Here is a 25585-nt window from a genome sequence, read left to right on the forward strand (position 1 = left end):
CCCGATTTCTTCTGGTTGGCAGCTTTGTTAGCAGCCCCAACACTTATATTTAGCCCCAATATCTCCTGACTAGGTGTGGTTACCATTATTGCCTTTTAAATAATTAAACAATTATTAACTTAATGTTTACAGCTTCTTCCCCTGACAATATCTTGTCAATTCAAATCTGTGAACTCTCTGTGTATGCATTCCACCTGTGAGGGAACACAGGGTCATTATAAACATTGGTTATATTGCTCCTGTACTTAAGGACTAGAAGCTTTCAAAAAATGTGTGTGTGTGTGTGTGTGTGTGTTGTACAAGGAATGGATAAATGTTTAATTATCTTCAAAATTAACATTGCCATTAATTGTTCAGTTAGGATTGTACACATTTTACATATTGCAGCAATTTGACTTTAGATTTCTTATTTCACAAGACTTTCTGATCATCTACAGATGTCAGAAATCGTAGCTAATTATAAATTATATTAATTACTTTTGTCTTAAAAATCTTCAAGTGCACAAAAATTTTTTAATATTTTCAGCAAAAAGAAAAATTGTTTTTAATAAGTCTACATATAACTTAATGTTTGATGTGGTGTGGCTCTGGACCTCCAGAAGTAAGAGATTTTAAAAGGGCCTTAGGGAAATGGAAGGAGCTGAAATGAGGCACAAAGGAAGGAAATGGCAAGAGGGAGTGAGTCCTAGGGGCAAAGAAGATGCCTGCTCAGCGGCTGCTGTGTGCCAGCGCTGTTCCAAGAGCTGATGATCCAAAAGTAAAAATCACGACTCTCTAAGGAGGGCACAGTCTGGTAAGTTCAATGAAACGAAGTGTTAAGTGTTATTAAGGAGGTGTGCGCACTGGCGGGTCAAAAAGGTGTGGCGAGTACTCCCATTTAGATGCCAACTGGAAGGGCTTCTCTGAGGAGGTGACACTTGATCGGAGCAGAGGCAGACGGAAGAAAAGCAGTGTGGGGTAAGATGAACGAACACTGAGACAACGCAAAGAGAGAAAGGGAAAAGAGGAGGAAAGGCTCGATGCGATCGACGCTCCGGCATCCGGCGTCGACTGCTAAGGTCTGCGCGCGGTCACCGCCCCCTCCCTTCTATCTAGTCCCCTCCCCTAGCCGTGCCTCCCCCGCCCGCCCAGCCTCCGAGAGCTCTGAGGCTGCCGGCTCTCGGCGGACGCCATGTACCGGCTCCTGTCAGCCTTGACGGCCCGGGCCGCGACCCCCAGGGGTTGGGCCTGGGGCTGCGGAAGGCGCGGAGCCCACCAGCGCGCCGGGCTGCCGCCGCTCGGCCCCGGCTGGGTCGGGGGCCTCGGGCTGGGGCTGGGGCTGGCACTCGGGGTGAAGCTGGCGGGCGGGCTGAGCGGCGCGGCCCCCGCGCAGTCCCCGGCGGCCCCCGACCCCGAGGGATCGCCCCAGGCCGAACCGCTGCCGCCACAGGAGCAGCCCCTCGCTCCGTGGTCTGCACAGACCCCGATGCCGCCCCCATCCCGGCGCTTCGCCAGAGCCATCGACAGCAGCCGCGACCTGCTGCACCGGATCAAGGTGCGGAGACGAGGGCGTAGGCGGCCGGGAAACCGGCGCTCCACCGCCCGCGACCCTTCGGAATGGGGCCCCTTGGTGATCATCTCCCGGGCCCGAGCGGACCCCATCCCAGGCGGTGGGATGCCCGCGGCCGGCTTCCGAGAAGGACTTCCCGTTCCCTGGCTCCCCGGCCACGGTCAGAAGCTCTCGCGGGTTGCCCAAGTCGGGGCGGAGGTCACACCGCCCGCCGGGGGAACCTCCCCTTCGCCCTCGGTGCAGACCAGGCACGCCCCTCACCGTTAGAGCCGGGGCTGGCGGAGCTGAGGTGGGCGGGGCCCGGGCCGAGGGGCCGGGCCCTGACGGAGGGGCGGGACCTCGAGAAGGCCCCAGAGCCTCGCGGGGTGCGCTGTGCGAGGTGTTTCGGCTTGTGTTTGAAATGTGTCCTTTCCCCTTCGCTTTTAGGATGAGGTGGGCGCCCCCGGCATAGTGGTTGGAGTCTCTGTAGATGGAAAAGAAGTCTGGTCAGAAGGTGGGCTCAGAAAACTGTTACTTACTGGCTTGTTTTGTGCCAGCTGATGAATGAAATTTTGATGTCATGAAATGAAGTGAAATTTACTGCTAGGAGTAGATCCCATGAAATGTTCAGTTTTCATAAAGCCGTACTTATTGTAGACAAAACATGTCTAACAGTAAAGAATCGGGCTTTCTGTAAACAGCAAGATTTAAATGTGACTCTTGAAGTCTTAAAAATGGCTTGTTTCTAAAACTGGATTTATTGTTCTGAAACTTGGATATAGAGCAATCCGATACCTGCATATTTGTAGATAACTCTTACTTCTGGATAAAACGTCAGAAGTTTGTTTTCTTTTTTAATTAACAGTTTCATTAACAGGTTATTGAGTTCCCTATTCTGTAAAATACACTGTATCAAGAACTAGGGCCATTCATGATTCCTTGTCTAAAGGAGTTTACGGGGGTGCCTGGGTGGCTCAGTGGGTTAAGCCGCTGCCTTCGGCTCAGGTCATGATCCCGGGGCCTTGGGATCGAGCCCCACATCGGGCTCTCTGCTCAGCAGGGAGCCTGCTTCCCTCTCACTCTCTCTCCCTGCCTCTTCGCCTACTTGTGATCTCTCTCTATCAAATAAATAAATAAAATCTTTAAAAAATAAAAAAATAAAGGAGTTTACGATCTCCTTTATTACTTTTTTTTTTTTTTTAAGCCGGGCAGAGGTGTTAGCTATTTTTTTCGAACCAAAAGCTAGAAGCTTTGGGAAAGAGATTTCTAATCATTTTATGATAATTTTATCAAAGCGTATTTTATAATTTGATTTACTTACCCATTGCACATAATTTGGTCCAACTGGTCATCCCAGGTTTTTAGGAACCCTACATTTAGGAAATGTTTCAGACATCGTGTAAAGGAATTAGTACTTTTAGAAGTTTTAAGAGCAATAATGTTTTGAATTTAAAGAAAAATGATTCTTCCCCCAAGTATAGCCTGGTCAGCATACCCAATTTATGGGAAATGCTGTAATCAAAAATTACATAAATGTCAGCTTTACGGGTGAGGGCTTTTTTTCCCTGCAAATATTTTTCAGCGTAATCTATATTTATAGTTTAAAAACAATTATTATATATCTTTTCATTCTTTTTAGATCTCAGGTCTTATTGCTTAGATTTTCACACTTTCAGCCTCCCGAAGATGAAAACAGACTTTAAAAAAGTCTCTAGAAGCTTTGAATTACTAGTACTTTTTTTTCTGGTTTGCAGCTGAGGTAAACTGATGGTTACCAAGATTGGGTTTGCAGGACACCTTTTCACATTAACTTTTATTGGGTGGTTATTTTAAGGAATCTAGTAGAAACTCAAGAATCAAAGTAAATATAACCTGAAGAACAATGATGTTTTCTTTGAAGAATATAGAATAACTTATGTAAAATGTGGATGACTAAATTGTCTGGATAAACTAAGAAAAATTAATATCTGAACCAGATGGAAAATTACTATTGTGCACAGAGTGCAATTTCAGTTTAGTTATAAGATTAAGTTGTTAGGCTTACTGTTGCCAGCATTACTAAGACTCTCACCCACTCTTAATTAGCTTATAAAAGTGGAATATCTTTTCCTTTAGATAAATACATGGGTTGTTCTAAGATAGTATTGTTTCAGTTTTTGAGGACTCCTTTGACCATGAAGCCTGTTATTAGTGAATTTTTGCTTTTCTTTTTCTAAAGGCTTAGGTTATGCTGATGTTGAGAACCGTGTACCATGCAAGCCAGAGACTGTTATGAGAATTGCCAGTATCAGCAAAAGCCTCACCATGGTTGCTCTTGCCAAACTGTGGGAAGCTGGGAAACTGGATCTTGATATGCCAGTACAACATTATGTTCCTGAATTCCCAGAAAAAGAATATGAAGGTGAAAAGGTAATGAAACTCACAGTTCATTTTACTAACCGCATGTTAAATTGTTTAAAAGGTTTCATAAGATTCTTTGGTTTGTTTTTAACTATTGTTAATGGATTAAAGGGGTTTCTTAATTCAAGTAATAATCGATTGGGTATTTTTCTGAAACTTAAAGCTGAAGATGTGTATGTGACATGTTTTTCAGTAGCAGTTTAAGATGGGAACTATTACTGAGGCATTATTCCAAGGCCACTAATTTCTTATTTTTTTTAAGATTTTATTAACTTGGGGCGCCTGGGTGGCTCAGTGGGTTAAGCCGCTGCCTTCGGCTCAGGTCATGATCCCAGGTCCTGGGTTCGAGCCCCACATTGGGCTTTCTGCTCAGCAGGGAGCCTGCTTCCTCCTCTCTCTCTGCCTGCCTCTCTGCTTACTTGTGATTTCTCTCTGTCAAATAAATAAATAAAATCTTTAAAAAAAAAAGATTTTATTAACTTATTTGAGAGAGAGAGAGCGAGAGAGAGAAAGAGAACACAAACAGGGAGGGATGGGGAGAGGGAGAAGCAGTCTCCCAGCTGAGCAGAGAGCCTGACATGGGGCTCCATCCAGGGACTTGAGGATCGTGACCGAAGCCAAAGGCAGACGCTTAACCCACTGAGCCACCCAGGTGCCCCTGCTAACTTTTTATTATACAGCTTAATATTGTAATTGAATTTCCATGTTTTTATGATTAGGTTTCTGTCACAACAAGATTACTGATTTCCCATTTAAGTGGAATTCGTCATTATGAAAAGGACATGAAAAAGGTGAAAGAAGAGAAAGCTTACAAAGCCTTGAAGATGATGAAAGGGACAGTGGAATCTGACCATGAAAAAGAGTTCAAAGAAAAAGGAGGCAAATGCAATGAAAAGAATGACTTTGTTAAAGCTAAGATAGAACAAGATACTGATGCCAAAGGCCGGAACCTAAAACCTGGCAAGAAAAAGAATGATTTTGAACAAGGTGAATTGTATTTGAAAGAAAAGTTTGAGAATTCAATTGAATCACTAAGATTATTTAAAAATGACCCTTTGTTCTTTAAACCTGGTGAGTGTTAATTCCTTCTCTTACAAAGTCATCATTACTGAAGTATTAATTTTCAGAAAATCTGAAATGATCCCATCCTGAGGGCATTGGATGTGGTTGATGCTTGTAGCATGGGTTTTGTCGTCAGTCCAGTGTGTGCCTTCTTGTCTGTAATTCTTGACAAAGCCTAGCGTACAGGTAGCTAGTTGTTTAGATTTAGCCTCATGTTCATTTAGTGGATTTTTCTGGATCAAGCTATTTGTGGAAAATTATGGAGAAATGTAATAATTGTTCTTCAAATAAAATCTGGACCAAAGAGGGCATGATAAAATATTGCTAATATGTCAGTATTTAGTTAGTGATCAATTTAGTACTTAAGTTTCTCAACTTATTTTTTGCCTTCATTCCTTAAACAAATTGGTTTTCGTCAACTAATTTTATTTCCCAAAAAAACTGATCTATAAAAATAATTTTTTAAATGTATTTTTTGATACGATGCCTACCAAAACCACTTAATGTCTTTCAATTTACCATAGGTCTATGTACTTGTATTCCTTTTTTTTTTTTTTTTTTAAGATTTTGTGTTTTGTTTTGTTTTGTTTGACAGAGACACAATAAGAGAGGGAACAAGCAGGGGGAGTGGGAGAGGGAGAACAGGCTTCCGCGCAGAGCAGGGAGCCCGATGTGGGGCTCGATCCCAGGACCCTGGGATCATGATCAGAGCCGAAGGCAGACACTTAATGACTGAACCACCCAGAGGCCCCTCCATTTTCATTTTAAAAGTTGTTTTTTTTTTTACCATGAATAGATATAGATATAATTAAAAAGGGGAAAGAAATATATTTATGGATTTTGTCTTAAAATATAAGGTTCCAGTTATTAGTACAGATCATACACTCTATGTTTCCAGAATCCCAAATGATACAAATGTTTTTATTTGAAACAGTAGCTGTATTTGAACAGTAGCTGAATTTGTATTTTAATATTTATTTGAAATTGTTTTTATACTTACATATACTTTATTAAAATAGGAATGTGCACAACTAATTTATGCCTTGAACAATGAGTATAAGATATATTAAGAACAAAATCATCAACTCAAGAAATCAAATTTGCTTTTCTTTCCCTTCCTGTTTTAGTACCTTTTTGAAGGATTTTAATTTAGTTTTGAGATAGGATTGATTTGCTTATTTCATTATCATGGAAAGAAGTAGAGTCATATTCTGATCATCATTAAATCATGGAATAAGCAGGGTCATTGCAAAGTTGACTAAATTTGTTACTATATCATCCGTGATTTATTTCTGAATGCTAAAGTAGAAAGATAAAGGTATGTCAATTTTCAGTGGGAAATATTTTACATGTTTTTAAATAATAATGAACCATTTTCTTTTCTTCCCCCCTTTGCAATGATGTCTCAAGGTAGTCAGTTTTTGTATTCAACTTTTGGCTATACCCTACTGGCAGCCATAGTAGAAAGAGCTTCAGGATATAAATATTTGGACTATATGCAGAAAATATTCCATGACTTGGATATGCTGACAACTGTGCAGGAGGAAAATGAGCCAGTGATTTACAATAGAGCAAGGTAAATGATACCTTTGGTGTGCCTCACTATATCACATTTTAACACTGTGCTGTTCATTAAAAGTCAGACTTTCATCGTCTCCATTCCAAAAATCACACTCGCCACATTTTGAGAGCTTTTCTACATGTCTGTTTTTCCATCTATAAAGTAAGGGAAATTGAATGTATTTGCTGCAGAGTATTCCAGGATCCTTGGATGAGAGACAGCAATAATTAAACTCCTGCATAATTAAACCAAAATTGCTCCTATCATGTGTATTTATCTATAATTTGCTCTCCCATCATCCGTTTTTGTATGTTGTAACTAATATTTTGTTTGTTACTATTTTTAACTTTTTAAAATTTTGAAATGATTAAAGATAAATTATAAAAAATCATTATAAATAATGATTAAAGATAAATTATAAAACTAAATACAAAGAATTCTCATATACCCTTCACCCAGATTCCCCCAAATGTTATCCTTTTACCACATTTGCTTTATCTGTTATTTTTTTCTCAACCATTTGGAAATAAGTTGCAGACAGACCTTTCACCCATAAATAATTAAATGTGTGTTTTTTTTTAAAAAAGGACATTCAGGAAACTAATATAAGCACAGTACTTATATCAGTTCTATAGACCCTATTCAAATTTTGCCAGTTCTTCCACTAATGTCCTTTATAGCAAAAGAAAGGGGAGAGAAAAAAAATTTCTGCTTCAGGATGTAGTCCAGGATCATACATTACGTTTTGTTGTCATGTCTCTCAGAAGTCACATGAAGTCGTTTTGTCCCATTATTGGTGGTAGTGATTTAATTGCTTTGTTGAGGTGGTACCTGCTGGGTTTTCTCCCTGTAAAAGTTTAAGTCGTTTCATTGAAATATACCAAATTAAATTTTATCATAATTTTTTCTAAATTATGATTCGTAGAAGGGGCATTGGGAGAGAATTTTGAGACTAATGACTACTACGAGTTTTATGGTTATGTTTTCCATTTTACTCATTATTATTTGGTTCACTAGAAAGGTAAGGTTTTTAACAAATCAACTGTTACTTTTACTTTGCATATTTTTCTTAGTACATGCTTTGCAGATGGCTTAATGGTACTTGAAATAGATGAAATTGTGGGATTATTTTAGCTTTATCTTATCCCTATATTAGTTTTGTTCAGTCTTCTGTTATATTTAGTTAAATTACCATTTTAAAATTACGAGTATATTTAAAAGGATTAAATATGCATTGCAAATCAGCCTGAAGGAGGTTTTTTTGGACTTAAAAGAAATTAGGTTAGCAGCAAGCAATGAATTTTAATTTTAAAATGGCCTGTAGTTCTCAACCACTTCAATTAGTGTTTATTATTTTGGGATCCAACATTACATTGTACTGGAAAGCATAAGAAAAACTGACGAATACTGGAGATTGCCAATTGAGTATAAAAAAAAAATTCTTTAGTAAAGATGGTGTGGATACATGATTTTATTTTGATTTAAATCTAGGTGTTTGATAATGAATTCCTACACTTATATGTAAGGGAGAGAAGAACATTAGGTATCATCACTGAGCTGTTTTCTAAACTGAAAATTAAGAGTCTCTGAATGTACAGAACTGCAAAGCAGTTTACTGTTTTCTTAATGAGTAATTTATGACTTGCAAAATCGTCAAAATAAGGCATATGATGGTGAGTTAATTTCATTTTATTGCCCATTCTTTGAAGAAAAAAAAAGACAGTGGCTTTCCTTTTCTTCTGTTAAAAGTTCCTATCAGCAAAAAAAAAAAAAAAACAAAAAAACAAAAAACAAGTTCCTATCAGCTCTGAGTTTGTTAGATTTGGAAGTACGGAATGGTGCTAAAGGGGTAGTTGATTCATTTTAGTTATATTAAATGGGCTGCTGAAAAGGGAACTAAAAAAAGAAAGAATGTTACCTGTGAAAATGGTCTGTCCACTCGCTTCATCTTTATTTTACTTGATGCAGTATCTACTTGGGACTCTAAAACTCTACTTTGATTCTTTTTTTGTTAATAATTATTTTAAAAGAGCTTAAAGGCACCAGCTTTTTAAGGGAGTTCAGGGAGTAAAAGGAAACTTTCAAAGACAAGTATTAAAAAAAAAACAAAACTTGAAGTAAAACTTAGTAAATGCATATGTTTCTATTCGTTTATGTTTGTCATTTTGCAGGAAATAAAATTTCCAGCAAAAGTTTGCAGCTTTGTTAGTGTTTACTCACTCCTTCATAATAATTATAAATTAAATATATTTATATTATCCTAACCTAGGCTTTTTAGAGTTATTGTAACCCAAGAGTAAATACTTAGCATCTTTTTGCTCCTGTGTGTGTGTGTGTGTGTGTGTGTTCAAAACAATCAGTCCTAGTGTCTGTCACCTTTTTAAGATATTTCCCTATAATCCTACCCCAAAATACTACTTATATTTCTTCGGCCAGAATTTTAGCAACAGGCCATACTTAGCTGTAAGGGATGCAGAGAAATTAGTTTTTAGCAGGGTACATTGTCCTGAATAAAACTGGAACTTTCTTAAATGGAAGACTAGGAATGTTGACTTAGTTTACACAAATAGATATATTGATTCTATATAACAAGTATGTTCTGTATAGGCAAGTAAACTAAAATAACCCTTGAAGCAAATGCCCATGGGGGAGTGGACTGATTGTTCTTGACACTGAAAGACATTCTGTTGATAGGGGAATCCCTAGTCAATGCATTAGCTTATTTTTAGACTCTGTTCATATTCCGTGAGTTTGGCACAACACTTGCAACAAAAATCTCTTTTATAATTGGATGGGACCAAAAGCAAATACAATGGATATTTTCTGAAGTGTTTGCTATATTTTGGCACTATAGATACGGTCTTTACTTTCTATTATTACCTTTATGATGATTATTATTTTTATTTGCAAAAGTGTCTTCTAAAATTAAGCATTTTTTTTAAAGATTTTATTTATTTGACAGAGAAAGAGTGCAAAAGCATGGGGAGTGGGAGAAGCAGGCTCCCACTGAATAGGGAGCCTGATGGGGGCTTGATCTCAGGACCATTGAATCATGACCCAAGCTGAACGCAGATGCTTAACCAACTGAGCCACCCAGGCATCCTAAGCACTGTTTTTCATGAAACTCTTTTCTATGCCATTAGCTGATAGACTCTATAGTAATAGGTTTCAAATATTAATGCTAAATGTTAAATTGGGATTGGTTTTTATTATATGCATTTTAAATTCTGTGGGTTTTTAAACTTCTCATAACAATAAAACACAAACCAGTACGTAATTATTACTGAAGGCATTTAAGAAGCATTGCAGAAATAAAAGTATTCTGAATTTCTAAGTTTGTAGTTGTAGATATCTGTAGTTATTCAGTGCTCTAGTGCAGAATCTAGAGATTCTTAAATAAATAAGAGGCTCTTTGTTATCTGGCAGCATTCCATCAGTTACTCATTTACAGAGATGTCTCAGTAACTTACTCAAGAACTCGTGTCTATATTGCGTTCTTTTTACTGCAGAAATTCCTTAACAATTTGAAATAGTAAACTTACCTTTTAGTTGAACAAAATTATTTCCATGAAAAGCCATTAATTGTCCTCTGTGAAAAGGAATCAAGAGATTAAAGCCTAGAATTTGTTTACTTAAAAGTATAGAGTTCTAGACTGGAGTCTAGAATTCTCCACATTTTTATACCTTAAGGGAAGAATGATTAAGAATCCTGATTTCCAGCCTTGACATAAGTGGTTTGGAATGCTTTACTGTTAAAGTTACACAAAGCTGATTATCAGTGAAAATATATAGGTAGTTCTCTCCTAGTTTGCAGGCTCAGAGTTCACTGTAAGAAATATATTTGTCAGCAAGAAAATGTATTTTTATTATGTGGTTTCTTTTAGATTCAGTTGGCTGGAATTAGAAGTATAATCAGAATGGAGCACCTGGGTGGCTCAGTCAGTAAGCTCCCAACTCTTGATTTCAGTTCAGGTTGTGATCTCAGGGTTGTGAGATTGAGCCCATCATAGGGCTGTGCATTGGGCGTATAGCCTGCTGAAGATTCGCTCTCCCTCTCAAAAAAAAAAATGTAATTAGAGTTCAGGAAGAAAGTAATGAGGACCTAAAATATGGGAGAAGTCATAGGAATGAAGGAAAGGGAAAAGGTAAGTCACAAAGTGAAGATTAAATAATAGGATTTAGTATCCTGATGGATGTGAGAGTTGAGGGCAAGAGAGACAACCAAGGTTGTAATTTTTTTTTTTAAGATTTTTATTTACGTATTGCCAGAGGGAGAGAGAGAGAGCATAAGCAGAGGGAGCAGCAGGCTGAGGGAGAAGCTTGCTTCCTGCTGAGCAAGGAGCCCAATGTGGGACCAGATCCCAGGACCTGGGATCATGACCCAAGCCAAAGGCAAACACTTAACCAACTGAGCCACCCAGGTGCCCCTCAACCAAGGTTTTAAATAATGGAGAGGAGAAGTAAGAGAAGAACATTTGGAAGAGATTAGTTTTAGACATGTTTGTTTTGAGGGGTGCCTGGATGGCTTAGTCAGTTGGGCCTCTGACTCTGTGTCAGCTCAGGTCTTGATCTTGGGGTCATGAGTCCAAGCCTCCCAGCATGGAGCCTACTTTAAGAAAAAAAAAAAAACAAAAAAAACGTTTATTTTGAGAAACGAGAAGAGCACACACATTAAGTCATTGGTTTTGGGGTGTTGTTTTTTTTTTAAGATTTTATTTATTTATTTGACAGAGATCACAAGTAGGCAGAGAGACAGGCAGAGGGAGAGGGAGGAAGCAGGCTCCCCTCTGAGCAGGGAGCCTGTTGCAGGGCTCCAACCCAGGACCCTGAGATCATGACCTGAGCCGAAGGCAGAGGCTTTAACCCACTGAGCCACACAGGGGTCTCTTAGTCATTGGTTTTCAAGAGAGCATATTTAGATTCTCTGTGGTCTTCTTTTTTTTTTTTTAATCTTCAAAGCACATGCCTTTGGCCACCCTTGGCTCACCCAGTATTATGACTTGGACTTTTAGGGGACATGGAAGATTCTTGAAGGAAGAAAGGAGTAAGTTTTCAAATTATATATGCCCACAGACCTCCAAAGTTATGAATTTTGAGGGAAGGGTACATGTTGAAAGAGGAGGCCCACAGGTGATTCTGAAAAATAACTGTCCTGCCCTTCTCCAAAACCAGATTTGAGAATTACTAATGCTAGTAGAGAATCTGATTGAGAAGGGTTGTGGTACTAATGCAGACCTAAAGTTTTCTCTGTAGAAGGGAAGACCTGGGCACATGGGGCTGCAGTGATTAGAGGGATGTAGGATATCATGGGTTTGAGATCTAGAAGAGAGAGCTCAGAGCTGCAGACTAGTCAAGATTGGGTATCAGGGAAGTGCTGGTTAACAGTGCTGCAGGAAGCAAATAGGATATCGACTATACAAGAGAATTAGAAGAGCCTTGAAAATCCAGAAGAAAGCTGTTTAGTGATGGTGGACCAGAAGCCAGATTTTAAGGAGTTGAAAAGGACTAGAGAGGGTGAGTGCCTGGAAATAGACGGTCTGAGCTGTTCTGTGTAGTTTGGCAGTAAATGATGAGGGAGAAAGGACTGGCAGCTAGAAGCTATAACAAGGATAAAAAGATAAAAGTTATTTTTCCTGGGACACCTGGGTGGCTCAGTTGGTTAAGCTGCTGTTTTCAGCTCAGGTCCTGATCCCAGGGTCCTGAGATGGAGTCCTGCATTGGGCTCCTTGCTCAGTGGGGAGCCTGCTTCTCTCTCTACCTCTACCTGCCACCCTGCCTGCTTGTGTTCTCTCTCTCTCCCTGACAAATAAAGAAATAATTTTTTTAAAAAGTTGTTTTTCCCTTAGGATACAGAAAACAGAGCATTTTTTTAACTGAAGTGAAGGAGTCAAAGTCAAAGCTTCTAGCATGGCACAGAAAGGCCTTTGTGACCTGTCCCCTCTCCACTCTTCCAGCATCACCTTCTACCACTTACCCCACAAGCTCTCTGCTATAGCCAAATGGAACTGCTTTGCTCCCCAACTTGGCCTTTGTTTTTTGTTTGTTTGTTTGTTTTTTTAAAGATTTTATTTATTTATTTGACAGAGAGAGAGATCACAGGTAGGCAGAGAGGCAGGCAGAGAGAGAGGAAGGGAAGCAGGCTCCATGTTGATCAGATAGCCCGATGTGGGGCTCGATCCCAAGACTCCGGGACCATGACCTGAGCTGAAGGCAGAGGCTTTAACCCACTGAGCCACCGAGGCGCCCCGTAGCTTGGCCTTTGTAATCAGCCATTTGAACAAGGCTCACTCTCACTAGTGCTCAGGGCTCCTCCCATCCATCTTGGTAGTCACCCTACAACCTGTTCCTTGAACTGTGGTCCAGGCTCCAACAGTATTGACATTACCTGGGAGCTTGTTAAAATTACAGAATTTTATGACCCCTTCCCAGACCAACTAAAGCAGAATCTTCATTTTAACAGGATCCCCAGGTGATTCATATAGTGCTTTGAGTTTAGAACTGTCTGACAAGTCTCATAGTGCCTTGAAAGCAGCTACAGTGTTATGTTTTAACTAGTCTCTCCAGTGCCTTGCAAGTTGTCTCCATTAACTATTTGGCCAACAAATGATGCTTTCATGTACTGAATATTTTTTTTTGGCTTTTTAATTTTTTTTTTAAATTTTATTTACTTGAGAGAGAGAGCACAAGCTGGGGGAGAGGGAAAGGGAGAGGGCGAAGGGACTCCCCACTGAGTGCAGAACCTGCCACCACTGGGCTTGATCCCAGGACCCTAAGATCATGACCTGAACTGAAGTCAGATGCTTGTACCAGGCACCCCTAAACATGTTTAACGAGCACTTAGTGGGTGGCAGGTACTGTTCTAGATAGGGGAATCATCAAGGAGCAATATTGGTAAGGCTCCTGCCCTTGTGACTCTTACATTCTATGGGAAGAGACAAACATGTAGACTAAGAATTTCAGATACTGATATGAAGAAAATGAAACAAAGCAATGTTATATAGAGTAATAGAGAATGTAGAGGATCTATTTAAAATACATTTTAGACATGACTGATAAGGAAATCTAAATTGCCTTGTTGCAAATACAGAAATAAGTCTGACATAAAAAGAAGCAAGGCAAAATGTTGTAAGTGATGAGAACACAGAAGTAAGTAGGGGCTAAATTGCATTGGACAGTGACTCTCAGTGCCATTAGACACCCCCCTCCCTTATTTGAACAAGTATTTTATACCTCCTTTAGTTTCCTGAAATGATCTATATGGTTATATGATCTATAACCTATACTCACTACTCCTTTTTTTTTTCTTTTTTAGAGATTTTATTTGACAAGGAACATAAGCGGGGGTGTGGGAGAGGGAGCAGTAGGCTTCCCACTGAGCAGGAAGCCTGATGTGGGGCTCGATCCCAGGACCCTGGGATAATGACCTGAGCCAAAGGCCAATGCTCAACAACTGAGCCACCCAGGCGCCCCCATATACTCACTACTCAACTAAAATAAAAAATAAGGGGCACCAGGGTGGCTCAGTCAGTTAAGCGTCTGCCTTCAGCTCAGGTCATGATCACAGGGTCCTGGAATCAAGCCCTATTCCCTGCTTAGCAGGGAGTCTGCTTCTCCTTCTCCCTTTGCTTCCTGCTCATGCTCTGTCTCTGTATCTCACTTTCTCTGTAAAATAAATAAATAAAATCATTTTTAAAATATGTAAAATAAAAGAAATATAATAAATTATAGATATTTTGATATGTAAGGTTTAGTCACAACATTAGAAGACATGATAAAGTCAGATACAGCCTAAGACATAAAAGCATCATAAATGTAACAACTGTAAATGCTGACCAATACGGGTGTGTCATACTGGTGCCTTTGGTGGCTACCTCTGGCTAAAGCTGTGAGCGAAATCCAGTGCAGTCTTTCTTCGGTTTTCACCATGGTTACTTTCAAGAAAGTTAATGTAGAATAAAAATGTCCAAAGACTACTTTGTGTTTATAAATAAAATGGAGAGGGTTCTAATCTCAGCTCATTATAAACAGATACTTTACTTAAATGATTACCGGTAGGATAATTGAAGGTCTTCCACCATAAGGGAGAATATACACTACTGTGTGGGACTTTTCCACACGTTGTAGGACATTTAGGACCCTTGAGCCCCCCCGCCCACTAAATGTTAGTAAGAGCTCTCTAGTAATTGTGACATCTAAAAAAAAGGTCTCCAAAAATTTCCCTTAAGGAGTTGGTACTGCTTCTGTTGAGGACTGTTGATTGTTTTTTAGGCCATCATAAGAAATTTGGGTTTTGTAATTACACTGGTAATCATTGGAAGGTTTCAAACAGATGGAAGAAGGGTAAGACAAAATCTCAGGCTTCCGCATGGAGAATGGACTGCAAGGAGATAAAATAATCTATGAAGTATAACTGGCGAAATAAGGTTATAGAGGCAAAAAGGCAGTCAGGGATGCAGGTAGTAGAATTAGTCATAAAAACAATAGGAAATTTTCTTAAGTGACTGGAGAGAAGGAAAAAAGAATGCATGATAATGTAAATGCATTTTATTTTTTTTCTTTAAAGATTTGTCTTTATTTATTCGACAGAGATCACAGGTAGGCAGAGAGAGAGGAGGAAGCAGGCTCCCCTCTGTGCAGAGAGCCTGATGCAGAGCTAGATCCCAGGACCCTGAGATCATGACCTGAGCCGAAGGCAGAGGCCCAACCCACTGAGCCACCCAGGCGCCCCCATAAATGCATTTTAAGATAAAGTTGGGAGTTTGAGGCCATCTAAGTTGTCTAAAGTACTCTGGAATCTTCACAGTAAAACAAAGGATATAGTCGTCTGCCGGGCTGAGGACTGGAAGAGATAGGGACTAGCTGTTGTGAGGAATAACCAGGAAAAGAATGAGATTTGGTAGCAGCAGTGAAGACCGTTACCAAGAGTGTGAATCGATACCAGTCAGCTTTGTGATGTGAATATCTGCAGCTTTTCTTCCCAGATAAAGAACCAAAGAAAGGGGTACCTAGGTTTATTCAGGATGGGCAGATTGGTGTACTGTCAGGTTGGGTTGGAAGAGTGAAGAACCCAAAGGTGCTAGTGAGACCACAGCTGAAACAGTTCAGGCTAGAACAGAAAGTTCAGTGAAATTAGGAACTAGAAGACCTAGGAAATTGGGAAGAGTCAAGGGGAATAGAGGGGGTCACAATGAGGGCACAGAGCAGGCTCAGTTGGAGAGTTGGCCGGATTGGATAACCCTAGTTCTAGGAAGAAATGTCTGAGTTTGAGACCTTACCCATAAAGTGGATGAAAGTGATGGTGAGATTCAGTCTGACAGTCTTACGAACAGCCACGGTGGGATGAAGATGAAGATCCTTACGGATGGGACCGCACTCTGAAAACCTCAGGACACTTTTTTTTCTTCTTCTTCTTCTTCTCCTCCTCCTCCTTCTTCTTCTTTTTTAAGATTTTATTTATTTATTGGACAGAGAGAGAGAGATCACAAGGAGGCAGAGAGGCAGGCAGAGAGGGAGGAGGAAGCAGGCTCCCCGCTGAGCAGAGAGCCTGATGAGGTGCTCGATCCCAGGACCCTGAGATCATGACCTGAGCCGAAGGCAGAGGCTTAACCCACTGAGCCACCCAGGCGCCCCTCAGGACACGTTTTATTAAGAATCTTGAAAGAAAGGATTCTCTTAAGCCACATTTCATTTTTGGTTTAATTATTTTGTGATTTCATTTCATTTACATGATACTAGAATAGACACCTTATGAAGTCAGGTAGTTTGTCTCTCTTGTTTAACACTTTATTCCAGCATTTCAAGCAGTGCCTCCCACACAGGAAGTGTTCTATCAGTAACTGTTGAATGCATGAGTAAGTAACAGCTGTCGTTTATTAGGTAGCTACCAGAAATAAGTAACGTGATTGATACATGTTTTCCCATCTCTGCAAAGAAGATATTTTTGTCACCGCTTCCCAAATTAGGATGCAGAAGCAGAGAGGCAGCAGACCACCTGGGTTCAAATCCAGGTCTTGCCACTTACAAGCTATGTAGTCTGGGACAAGTTATTTCTACTGTCTGTGCCTCAGTTTTCTATCTGTGAAATAGGAATTATAGTGGTACCTACCTCTGAACCTTGTTACAAGAATACATTAGTTCATACTGATATAGTTCTTAGAACAATGTCTGGCACGTAGTAAGAATTTTCAAGTGTTAATCAGATAAAACCAGCATATTTTACTAGCTAGTAAGGGTATGCTGGGTTTCAAACAGGTTTGCAAGCTCCAGCTTCTCTCACTACACCAAGAAAGTCCCACGTCACATCATGACACATGTATGAATGTGTATTCCTATGGCATTTTTAACCAGGAGGTATAGCTTCCTTACAAATATTAATCTTAAGCGTCTCGGTGTATACTCTTTTCGTTATAAAACTCACATGCAATATATGACTCACTGAGCTCAAGGACTATAAATATCTACCAGACAGTAGTGTTTCTGCATATGCACCAGGCAAATGTATCATATGTAATATTAATTCATTTTTACAGGTATTAAAAGTTTGATACACTCAAAATGGGCAAGCCATGCCAGTAGGGGGAAAAAAAAAAAAAAAACCGCTTTCTATGCTTTAATTACTCAATTATCTGTGTTTTATTAGAATCTGAACCAGACTGAAAATGAATGCTTTCTCAGAATGTATGATCAGTACATTGAAACAACCTGTCTCATGTACATATCTTCCTATTCGTCCTCATATGTAAAGTCCGTAATAGACTATTAAGTTTTTAATGACCATTCTTATTTCATTTTAGATTTTATGTTTACAATAAAAAGAGACGTCTTGTCAACACACCATACGTGGATAACTCCTATAAATGGGCTGGTGGTGGATTTCTGTCTACAGTGGGTGACCTTCTGAAATTTGGGAATGCAATGCTGTATGGTTACCAAGTCGGGCTCTTTAAGAACTCCCATGAAAATCTTTTACCCGGATATCTCAAGCCAGAAACAATGGTTATGATTTGGACACCAGTCCCTAACACAGAGATGTCCTGGGATAAAGAGGGTAAATACGCAATGGCGTGGGGCGTTGTGGAAAAGAAGCAAACATACGGTTCTTGTAGAAAGCAGCGGCATTACGCCTCACACACCGGAGGTGCGGTGGGCGCCAGCAGTGTCCTGCTGGTCCTTCCCGAAGAACTGGATGCGGAACCTATAAATAATAAGGTTCCCCCAAGAGGAATAGTCGTTTCTATCATATGTAACATGCAGTCTGTTGGCCTCAATAGCACTGCTTTAAAGATTGCTCTAGAATTTGATAAAGATAGAGCTGACGTATCTTAACATCACAGGTGCAAAAGGAGCTGTTTTGTTCTTGTTCTTTCTGTTGTTCGAAACATTCAAATCCCAAAACACATGAGATTTTTAAAAATAGATTTGTAATAGAGTATAATTGAATGCAGAGAATTATGTACTTCTAACTGCTTAATTTTGTAATTGTCTTTTATGTAGGATTAGTTCTTTATACTCAGGGAAGTAACTATATTATTTTTACTTTTCAAAAAAAGTGTTAATTCTTGAAATAAAATATTCTGATAAAAATAGATTTTTTGAATGTGTAATATTAAGAAAATCTCATTCAACAGGGAATTTTAAATATTACTATTTTAATATGACAGCAGAAATAAGTTAATGAGAAATGTATATTAGTTATCTATTGCAGCTTCAAAGAACAAAAAATTATCTCATGGTTTCCAAGGCTCAGTAGCTTGACTGGGTGAATCTGATACCATTCTTTAATGAGGTTGCAGACAAGATGTTGTGGTCATCTAAAGGCTTCTCTGAGGCTGGAGGACATGCTTCTAAAATGGCTTACTCACTTGACTGGTGGCAAGTATCAGTCCTCTGGCTTGTGAGTAGCAAGAGGTCTCAGTTTCCCTCCATGTGGGTCTATCTGTAGGACTGCTTCAGTATCTCAGTGTCCCATTAATTGGCTTTTCCCAGCGCGAGTGATTCAAGAGACATTGAGAGAGGGAGGGAGGCCCGGAAGGAGAGCCATGAGCCATGCAGAAGCCAATGTTTTTGATAATCTCGCCTCAGAGATTACATACCATCACATTTGCTATATTCTCTAGCTTTCACAGACCAACCCTGATAACAATCTTGGAGGGATTACACAGGGTATGAATATCAGGAGGTAGGGATCATTGGGGGTCATCTACCATGGTCGGACCTCTCGTCCCTAGTGATTAATGTCTTTCCTACCTCCTCCTAAGTTTTCCAGAAATTTCATTCCATTATAGTATCAGCTCAAAACTATCACGGAAGTCTAGGTGTAGATGAGGTTCCTGGGGGTAGTTCCATAAGTATAGTTCCTCTTTATCTGAAGACCTGTGAACTAAAGACAAGTTACCTGCTCCCCACATGCGCAACATACAGTGGGCAGCATACAATGGCACAACATAATGCAGTTACTGCTATGGACCCTATGGGGGGAAATGGAAGACACATTCTTGCAATTCTGAAATCCAACCAAACACAGGTTGGCAGCTCCTTGATTGGTATTCAGGGCCTGGGGATAATTTTTGGCTCTTGGGCTATATTCTCCGGCTCACAGTTCTACCCTCTGACTTATTATTTTTTCATGAAAGGTAGCATGTGTTTGTAGCTGAGTGGTTTTCCCAGCCTGCTTTCTGCTTATATAAATTTGGAGGTTCAAAGGCCTCTTTTGTACTCTGTCTCTCCTTTCAGTTTGAGTAGTGTTCCTGCCCATACAATTTGTTTAAACTTGGTGAGTATCCTACAGATCCCATTGGGGTCCATGTTAGTAAACGAAAGGCATACCACCAAATGTCTTCAAAGAAGGCCCTTCTGTAACTTAGGATTCTGCTGAGACAATTGGAGAAAAAACTTGTTTCTAATAAACCCTGTTGTTTATATAGCTCTCTGAGACATCATCTTGGTTCTTTTCAGCAGTCAAATGATTTTAGTCAGACCCTCGGTTTCATTTAAATTTTTTTTTTAAATATTTATTTATTTTACAGAGAGAAAGCGTGTGTGAGTGCAGGGAAGAGCAGTGGGAGAGAGAAACTTAAGCAGCCTCCTCACTGAGCTTGGAGCCCAACGTGGGGCTTATCTCACCGCCCTGAGATCATGACCTGAGCCAAAACCAAGAGTCAGACGTTTAACCAACTGTGCCACCCAAGCACGCCTTCAGCTCCATTTTAGAAAATGTTTTCCTGGAAGTGCCCTCAATTTTATCTTTGCCCGAAGCCATTTTAGCTTCATTCACCATCCAGAGATTCTGGGAATTTTCCAAACCATCCAGTATTCTTTTTGTCTAGTAGTCCTTCCTTTAGCTTATATCTCTCGTGTATTTTGATATAAGCAGTAGGAAGAAGCTAGGAGACACATTCAATACTGGACATCTTAGCTGGATCACCCAGTTCATTGGGCATATGTTCTACTTTTCCTGTTCCTGCAGGCAACAGTATTGCTCAACTTTCTAACACTACAAAATTCCTTTTCCTCCAATTTCCAGTAAGATCTTCCTTATTCTCATTTAAGTCCACACCTGCAGCCTCCAGAAAGGCCATCATATTTCTGAACAGTTTCTTCAAGGCTCCTGGGGCTTTCACTAAGACTTCAAAAGACTTCACTCCAACTTCCAACCACTGCTCTGTTCCAAAACCACTCCCATATTTTAGGTTTTGGTTAGAACCTCACTCTACTTTCAGGTAACAAATCTGTAATGTAAAAAATACATATTTCAGATATAATTAAAAACTCATATACCTTAAAGTGTACGATTCAGTAGTTTTTAGTATAGCCACAAGGTGTATATCCATCCCCCCAAAAAAAACAATCTTCTACCCTTCTAGTCTTTGTTTCCTGTTCCTTTCTCCTTCAAGACTCTGGAAACCACCAGCCTACTTTCTGTCTCTTTGGATTTGCCTATTATGGACATTTTGTATCAACAGAATCCTACAATATGTGGCCCTTTGTGTCTGGCTTCTTTCATTTGGTATAGTGTGCATCAGTAATCTATTGTGTAACAAATTATCCCATCTCACAATTTCTGTGTTTCATAAACTTGGAAGCAGCTTAGCTGAATTGCTCTAGCTCAAGGTCTCTCCAAGATTTGCAGACAGAATGTCAGTCATCTGAAGGCTGGAAGATCTTATTTTAATATGGTTCACCCAAAGGCTATAGGTAAGAGGCCTCCATTGCTGGCTTAATGACTGTCCTATAACTTCCCCCAAATTGAGTAATTGAAGAGAGAACAAGGCAAATACCACAACGTCTTCTGTAATCTAGCCTTGAAAGTCATACACCATCACTTACACGAAATTCTCATGATCACACAGACCTGTGCTGATTCAGTGTACGAGACTGGCTGCACAGATGGCTTGCTAGAGTGTTGACATCTGAGGAAATTTTGTTGTAACAGCCTTGGATGAGTGTATTGGAGATTACACTGAATTCAGGAAAATTCAAAAAGAAACCAAAGTTTTTCTACACTCTACTAAAGGAGGGGTTTTCTATATTTCTGAACCCTAAACCTATTCTTCACTTTCTGCTTTGATCTATAAAGGTAGATGGATGGGCAATTCTGAGTTGGTTGAACTGTAGAGAAAGCAGCTCCCTAAAACAGATCTGCTTCATCTCCTCTGATTTCTTTATGGCTTCTGATCTCTATGTCTTTTATTTGTATTTGTCAAAGTTTTCCATCTGTGCCATTTTTTTAATTAAAGATTTTATTTATTTATTTGACAGACAGAGATCACAAGTAGGCAGAGAGGCAGGCAGAGAGAGGAAGGGAAGCAGGCTCCCCACTGAGCAGAGAGCCTGATGCAGGGCTGAATCCCAGAACCCTGGGATCATGACCTGAGCCAAAGGCAGAGGCCTCAACCCACTGAACCACCCAGGCACCCCTCATCTGTGCCATTTTTGATAAACATAAAAAGGTCATTCCTCCCTTTATTAGATTAAATTTAATATTTAAATTTTAAAATATATTTTGACTAAAAGCAAATAGAATTACAATTTAAAAAATGTTTCTGATAGTGAAAGAACCATGGTTCTAATTTGATCATGTGATATCAATATAAGCTTTGAACTTTTGCACAGACCACAGAGTGAACTGCTTGGAAGCTCCAGAGAGGGGATCTTTAAATTAGGAGAAAAGGATGAGGCAAGAGCATGATCTAGGTGTTGGGGTGAAGTGCACTGTGACTGAATTATAGGTGCGGGAGAGTCCCCAGAGTGTGAAGATCCCCATGAATTTAGTGAATGTGTACTGTGAACAAGGCACTTGCCTTCATTGTTTTTCATCTTTTTTAGGATTCTTGAAGCTCTGAGAAGAGATGGGAACTTTTTCAGAAAATGAGGTGATATGTAAATGTCAGGGACTTACAGACCCTAGATTAGGAATTCCCGTTTCAGGTATTTTTGCCGTGATAACTTCTTTTCTCACTTAATATTGTGAGAAACAGTATTGATAAATTTACATATTGCCCAAAGTAGTATCTCCGTGTGGCTGATCCTTAATATTATGGGAAAGAACTTGGCACAAGTTTCTTGTGTTCGGATTTTGGGGGTTTTGTTTTGTTTTGTTTTTACCCCTGTAATTTACAAGTTGTCAGGGCAGTCATTAGCTACAAATGATTTGCTTTACCTTCCTGTATCACACTGTTCTTTTATTTTGTGAAATTGAAAAGAAAGTGCCAGAAAGCACAAAAGATTCACATGGCAGATGCTCAATATAGTCTCAATACCCTAAAATGTTAACATTTAATTACATTTCTTCATTAAAAAATAATAAATAAAACATAAGAGATAAAGCTTAAGACCCCTTTCACTGCCACCCAAAGTTCCAGTCCCTTTTGCCTTTTAGGCAATGGCTATCAGGAGTTGGCATATACCCTTCCAATTCCCTGTTTAATTCTCTCATAGCCATGTATGTATCCATATCTGATAATAGTATTAATTTGTATTATTTACAGTTATACAAATAGCATCATAGTATATATGTTTACTACATTCCCTTTTTAAATTTAACATTATTTTGTGGTCTGGTCAGTGTATTTTAGCTGCTATAAAATACTACGTTGTATGACTATTTCATACTGTTTCTTATTGACAATTTTTTTAATAGGCATTGCTGTAAGGAACATCCTTTTTTTTGTTGAACCATATGAAATTGTTTTTTTTAGGTCAAAAATATTTGAGTAGGGACAATTTTTTGTGGTTGAACATAATTCTGTTGTTGTATGCCAACAGTATCTTTTAATTTTGGACTATACGGTGAATGGGAAATGGTACCTGATTGTTTCTACTTGCATTTACCTATTGTTGGCAAAGTTAGACATGTTTTCATATGCTCATTCGCCATTTTGATTTCTTCTAATGTAGATTTCCCACCTATATTCTGTGCTCATCTGGAATAGGGGAAATGAATACAGCATTTAAGTATTTATTGTGGACATGTTAATGGATCAGGAAATGAGTAACCTCGAAGTTCTTCCAAAAAGTGTGGTAGTTTTCCAATGGCCATAAATTCCCCTTGTTCCATTGTGTTTACTCCTTTGTAATGTGATTTTACCTTTTTTCCGAGCCAAAGATGGAATCTGTTTCTCTACTCTCTTCAATCTAGGCTGGCCTTGTGACTTGCTTTGACCTATAGAATGTGGTGGAAATGATGTTGTGTAAGTTCCAGAACCTAGTCTTTAAGAGCCCTTCCAGCTTCCAGCTTCTCCCCTGAGAATACTGCCCCAAAACCTTGTTAAAAAAAAAAAAAAAAACAAAACCAGATTAGTTTACTGGGGCATGGGAGGCCACACAAAGGAGAACGGAGATGCCCTAGCTGACAGCTAGCACCCACTGCCAGACCTGTGACTAAAGCCGTATAGACCTTACAGTCCAGTAAGCCTCTTGCTCAATGCGGCGGCATGAGTGAGCCCAAGTGAGACCAACCCACAGAATCGTGAGAAAAAATAAATCACCATTAATTTAAGTCATGAAATCTAGGGGTGGCTTGCTTTGTAGCAGTAGTTAACGTAACTGTGCTCACGAGTATCTGGTTGGCTCAGTTGGTGGAGTGTGTAACTCTTGGTCTCAGTGATGTGAGCTTGAGCCCCATGTTGAGTGTAGAGACTACTTAAAAGTAAAATCTCTTTTACAAAATAATTGTGTGGTAGCGAGATGGGTAAATAATTTGGGAGAGAAAAAGAGAACTTGGAAGTACTTGATTTTTAATGGTATCATTTTTTATTTAAAAAATGTTATTAACAAAGTGCTTATTATGTGTTACACATTGTGCTAAGCACTTTGTATATTATCTAATTTTATCTTCAAAACAACCCTATTAAGTAGAAGTTATTCTTTATGATTTTATTTATTTATTTGAGAGGGAGAGAGAGAACAAGAAGGGGAAGGTCAGAGGGAGAAGTAGACTCCCTGCCTAGCAGGGAGCCCCAAGCAGACTCAATCCTGGTACTCTAGAGTCATGACCTGAGCCGAAGGCAGTCACTTAACCAACTGAGCTACCCAGGCGCCCAAGTAAAAATTATTCTTATCTTGCTGGAGGTCATACAACCATTAGCCATTGGAATGGATTAAAGAATGAATAAACTCATATTTTCAGAATCTCAGTTTTCAAATCTGAGATAGCATTTTATTTATTTTTTATTTTTTTTTTTAAAGATTTTATTTATTTGACAGAGAGAGATCACAAGTAGATGGAGAGGCAGGCAGAGAGAGGGGTGGGGGGAAGCAGGATCTCTGCCGAGCAGAGAACCCGATGCGCGGGACTCGATCCCAGGACCCTGAGATCATGACCTGAACCGAAGGCAGCGGCTTAACCCACTGAGCCACCCAGGCGCCCTGAGATAGCATTTTAAAATTTGGTATTCTGTGATAGGCAGAACAGTGGCCCCCTACAGATGTCCTAATCCCCAGAACCTGTGAATAGGTTACCTTACTTAGCAAAAGGGACACTGCAGATGTCATTAAAGTGAAGATCCTAGATAGGGAGATTGTCCTGGATTTTCTGGGTAAGCCCAATGTAATCACAAGCATCCTTGTAAGAGGAAAGTAGGGGTACCTGGGTGGCTTAGTTGGTTGGGCATCTGACTTGATTTTGGCTCAGGTCGTGATCCTCAGGGTCCTGGGGTTGACCCCCAGGTCAGGCTCTGTGCTGAGTGGGGAGTCTGAAAGATTTCTCTCCCTCTTCCTCTGTCCCTCCCCCTGCTCACACGTGCAATCTCTCTCTCTAAAATAAGTAAATCTTTAAAAAAAAATAATAGGAGGAAGATAGAAAGTGAGAGTCAGAGGAGATGTGAAGACATTAGAGGTAGGAGGATGTGGTCCACAGACCAAGGGATGCAGGCAGCTTCTATAAACTGAGAAAGAAAGGAAATAGATCTTCTCCTAGAGCCCCCAGAAGGAGCATATCCACACCGACACCTTGATTTTTAACCATTTTGTACTTAAAAAAAGAGAAAAATCATATATATGTGTTGTATCTAGAATATGTAAGAATTCTTACCATTCAGTAAAACCCAACCCTATTAAAAATGGGCAAAGGATCTGAGTAGACATTTCTCCAGAGAAGAAATATGAATAGCCAGTAAGCACATAAAAAGATAGTCAACATAATTAATCATCAGGGAAAGGAAAATCAAAATCAAAGTGAAATAGCTCTTCACCCACACCAAAATGGCTATGATCCAAAAGACTGACAAGACCAACTGTTGTGGGGGGGCGGCGCCTGGGTGGCTCAGTGGGTTAAGCCTCTATCTTCAGCTCAGGTTGTGATCTCAGGGTCGTGGGATCGAGCCCCGCATGGGGCTCTCTGCTCAGCAGGGAGCCTGCTTCTCCCTCTCTCTCTGCCTACTCATGATCTCTGTCAAATAAAATCTTTTTTTTAAATTTTTTTAAGATTTTATTTATTTATTTGATAGAGAAAGATCACAAGCAGGCAAGGAGCCAGGCAGAGAGAGAGAGGAGGAAGCAGACTCCCTGCTGAGCAGAAAGCCCGATGCGGGACTCGA

The 25585-nt window shown here is 39.7% G+C and overlaps 1 protein-coding gene across 2 annotated transcripts; it reads left to right on the plus strand.

Moving 5' to 3' along the window:
- The first annotated feature begins 620 nt into the window (after positions 1–620).
- Positions 621–18138, plus strand: LACTB (lactamase beta). 2 transcript variants are annotated; one of them, XR_007128689.1, is made up of 6 exons: positions 621–1534; positions 1976–2042; positions 3747–3937; positions 4648–4999; positions 6405–6566; positions 17345–17481. XR_007128689.1 is itself a non-coding variant. In XM_047737339.1 (6 exons), the coding sequence occupies exons 1-6, from the start codon at positions 1172–1174 to the stop codon at positions 17874–17876; spliced, it is 1671 nt and encodes a 556-aa protein (XP_047593295.1). In that variant the 5' UTR covers positions 646–1171; the 3' UTR covers positions 17877–18138. The 2 variants fall into 2 exon arrangements, 1 of the variants encoding a protein (XP_047593295.1); XM_047737339.1 differs by having other exon boundaries at positions 646–1534; positions 6401–6566; positions 17345–18138.
- The last annotated feature ends 7447 nt before the right edge of the window (positions 18139–25585 follow it).

This window comes from Lutra lutra, chromosome 7, assembly GCF_902655055.1.
Source record: "Lutra lutra chromosome 7, mLutLut1.2, whole genome shotgun sequence".
In the NCBI taxonomy this organism is placed as follows: Eukaryota; Metazoa; Chordata; class Mammalia; order Carnivora; family Mustelidae; genus Lutra; species Lutra lutra.

Bases quoted from the DNA above. Each gene is read 5' to 3' on its own strand.
- LACTB (XM_047737339.1), top strand. From the start codon at position 1,172: ATGTACCGGCTCCTGTCAGCCTTGACGGCCCGGGCCGCGACCCCCAGG. The intron at 3,938-4,647 runs GTAATGAAACTC...TTTTATGATTAG, and splicing joins AAGAATATGAAGGTGAAAAG to GTTTCTGTCACAACAAGATT. The intron at 5,000-6,400 runs GTGAGTGTTAAT...TGATGTCTCAAG, and splicing joins CCCTTTGTTCTTTAAACCTG to GTAGTCAGTTTTTGTATTCA.